Source organism: Pteropus alecto, unplaced genomic scaffold (assembly GCF_000325575.1).
Source record: "Pteropus alecto unplaced genomic scaffold, ASM32557v1 scaffold75, whole genome shotgun sequence".
Taxonomy (NCBI): domain Eukaryota; kingdom Metazoa; phylum Chordata; class Mammalia; order Chiroptera; family Pteropodidae; genus Pteropus; species Pteropus alecto.
This window is the reverse complement of record NW_006440638.1, coordinates 24854969-24858612: the sequence shown is the minus strand read 5'-3', so window position 1 is coordinate 24858612 and position 3644 is coordinate 24854969. Positions and strand designations below refer to the sequence as shown.

Below are 3644 nucleotides of genomic sequence, written 5' to 3'. Positions count from 1 at the left end.
ATGCCGGAAGCCTCCTGTCTCTGGAATGGCAGCTGACGCTCCAGTCCTAATGCACTGAGTGTATTACTCTCTCGACACATTCCCAGGAGCTCTTGTATAAGTACCCTGAAGTGAATCTGCCTGGCATGGCAATTACAAGCTTAGGTCAGGAGACAGACCTGAAGCTGAATGCTGAGTCTGTCTTATGTGTCTGTCTCATGTGCAAATGGAGGCTTCAAAAGAACCTGCCTCACGGTTGTTGGGAAGAAAACATAAATGTTATGATACTCAGGTCTGTGCCAGGCAGAAAGCAAGTACTCAACAAATAGCCACTGTTTTCACTCACGAGTCCCAGCAGCCCCCGTCCACAGCTTGTTGTTTCTGGGGCAGCTGGGAGCACAGCAGGCCAGAGAAGATCCCAGCAGTCCCAGAGGCCCTGGGCTGCACCGCTGGGCTGGGCCATGCCTGCCTGAGCACCCTGGATCTGCTTGGGGGTTTGCTGAGGTTCCGATTTCCTACAGCCCTCGGGTACTAACCGGGGCCCCTGCTGGGTTGCAGCTGCTTGAAAGGGACCCAGCCAAGAGGCTGGGAGTGACTGGCAACATCAAAACCCACCCCTTCTTCAAGACCATCAACTGGACTCTGCTGGAGAAACGTCTAGTGGAGCCGCCCTTCAAGCCCAAAGTGGTATGTGATCCAACTCTAGTGGGAGTCCCTTGACTTGATGTTGCCACTGCTGTGTTTTAGAGTGGGCACTCCTTTGCCCTGCCTCTCTCCAGCATCGTTTACATGCTTTCTTCCTCCCTTCTTCCAGCAAACCTGCTTCCCTGATCTCCCTGGCATGTTCATTCACAGCTTCTACACTGATATTCCTACCCTCTCTCTCCTCGCTCAGTCAGTCATTCAACAAACACTGAAAACTGGATCCAGCCATTCTTCAACATACATTCTTTAGTGCCTACTGTATGCAGGGTACTATGCCTTAGGAATCAGGGTTAAGGCCTCTTTTCCTCCATCCATCCAATCCATTTTCCAATAAATATTGGAAATACTGAGTGCCTGTTGGGTGCAGAGCACTGTGCTAAGCTGCTCAGCAAAGTGGGAGGCCCAGCCCGAGAGCTGGAGGAGCCCTGGCTTGACATAAAAATATGAAACTTTAACACAGATGGCCATGATATAACACAACAGTACGAGAGATACCACAAGGCCACACATGATCAGTAGTCATCAAGTGGGTCTGTCAGCAGGAGCCCAGAATGCATAGAATGGAGTGGGTCTGGAGGGAAGTGAGATGTGGGCAGGGCTGGGGGCAGCTGGGAGGTGTTCCAGGTAGAGGAGGGATGGTTCACACAAAGACTCAGAATCCACAGAGGCCACCAGGAGCCAGGAGGAGAGCAGAGGCAGGTTAGGGCCAGAATTTGGAGTACTCCAGACACCTCAGAATTTGGACTCTGTGGCCCTTCTCTGATCACTGTTCCTCCCTTCCACTCCCTTTCTCTCCTCTGCTTCCCCTCCTTCATCAGGGCACGCTGTCCACTGGGCCGCCTGTGTGATGTGCCCCATGATTATGCCTGGAGTTGCAGAGCACTTCCCTTGCTCTAGGGACCTTAAACTGGATGCCTCCTGGGCTATGTACATCACTCCCAGGCCAGGCCAGCTTCAGGAAAATCATGCAGGCTGCCCTCGGTCCCTCGCTTGTGATAGGAAGAGGATAGATTTGATTTCTCTGCACTAAAAGCACAAGTCTGGAGTGCTGATTGGCTGCCCCTGTTAGTGGGAAGTGGTGGGGCTTGTGGCAAGTGGCCCAAGGGGCCTTCAGCACCAGGAGAGGACATGCCAGGAAATGGGTGGAAGACTGCTCTGCTCTGCCTGTTTTTTAAAAAGCCAGAAACCTGGATTTTTTATGTCCAATTTCCCCATTTAAAAATATTGATTCAAATGCCATTAAAACCCACTGCCAGCCAAAATGATTGTACTTGCCAGCTCAGTTTGGCCAGAGGGCCACCAGCTTGCGATCTGTATTACCATTTTGCCGCATCCTCAGAAGCAGAGTTGGCAAATTTTTCCTGTGAACAGCTCAATAGTAAATAGTTTAGGTTTTGCGGGCCACATGGTCTCAAGCAGCCATAGGTGATACATCATTGAATAGATGTGGTCACGTACTAATAAATCTTTATTTATGGACACTGAAACATGAATTTCATTTAATTTTCACATCATGAAATATTATTCTCCTTTTGATTTTTTTCTTAGCTTGTGGGACTTACAAAAATAGACGGTGGGTGGGGTTTGGCCCATGGGCTGTAGTTTGCCAGAACCCTGCTCAGGACATGCCCACCTTTTTTTATGCAGGTCCAGGGTTCCTTGCTGGGGGAACTGGCATCTGCCTTCTGGCTGGGCTCCTCTCAGGCTGTTGGGAGACTGCCTTTTCTGTTCTTAACAAGGACAGCTCCGGCTGGGCCAGCCTGACAGGGATTCCGAGATGTTTGGGAGGCCACCCTTTGGGTCCCGCTCACCCACCCCTACCCTCTGCCCGCAGAAGTCCCCTGGAGACTACAGCAACTTTGACCAGGAATTCCTCAATGAGAAGGCGCGTCTCTCCTACAGTGACAAGAACCTCATCGACTCCATGGACCAAACAGCATTCGCTGGCTTCTCCTTTGTGAATCCCAAATTCGAGAGGCTCCTAGAAAAGTGAGGTTCCCAAACACACCCCGCAACCCACCCCAGCCAAGGAACCTGGGTCAGCCAGCATGGCCTCCCCACCCAGCCCAGGCAGAGCAGGTTTGCCCAGCCCCCTGCATCGGCACTGGCCTGCCCCCCACGATAAGCAACTGTGTGACTGTTGTGACTGCTGCTGCCATCCCCACCCCCACCCCCAGGAGGGGCCTTGGCGCCTGTCTGGCTGGGCTCTTAATGGTACTTCCTCTGTGAACTGAGTGTGAATTTGCTTTTCCTCTGCCCTCAGAGGGAAACTGTAAATCCTGTGTTTCATTACTTGAATGTAGTTATCTATTGAAAAAATATATTATATATATGCATATATATATATGTATACACATACACACATATAATAAGCTGTATATATTGCTCAGAGAAAAAACATGGGGACTGGTAATGTGTTGATCTTTTTTAAAAAAGTATGTACGTATATATGTATATAGGTATATACACATATATATGTGTATATATATATACATATATATAATATCAAAAAAAAAGGAGCGCAAGCTATTTGAACCCCTAGGTTCTTTTATTTGTGTGTCTAAATAAACACTGAATGGTACTAACTTGGCTGTTGGGATGTGTTTGTCCCAGAAAGCTGGTGGCTGCTGCTCCCACTTGTGACAGCTGTGTCCTGAAAACTAACTGAGCTGTTAGCTGCAGTCACAGACCCCTGCGCTTTCTCATGCAAATGTGTTTGTATTTATAGGTTTCCTCTGGTTCTAGGGCCCTGGGCCTAAAGCGGGGTTTTCTGGGTTGCTTACAGAGCCCCAGATGTCTGTGTGGGGTGACGGAAGAAGGTGGAACAAGCTGCAGGCTGTTTCAGGAGAGTGAGGGGCCAGTCTGGAAGAGCAGAGAGGTGAAGGCCTGGCTGGAAGGTACGAGCGAAGGCCTAAAGGCTGACCCAGACTGGAAAGGAGGACAAGGAAGAGAAAGTTGAT

General features: G+C 49.8%; 1 protein-coding gene across 1 annotated transcript in view; it reads left to right on the top strand.

The window, feature by feature from the left end:
* The window catches only part of PRKCD (protein kinase C delta), a 29646-nt gene extending 26377 nt beyond the window's left edge, over positions 1-3269 (top strand). The window contains exons 16-17 of the mRNA XM_015593661.2: positions 272-666; positions 2519-3269. Coding sequence (XP_015449147.1) covers positions 272-666; positions 2519-2677 — 554 coding nt within the window. The 3' untranslated portion in view covers positions 2678-3269. The remainder of the gene's footprint in view (positions 1-271; positions 667-2518) is intronic.
* Positions 3270-3644: the final 375 nt, after the last annotated feature.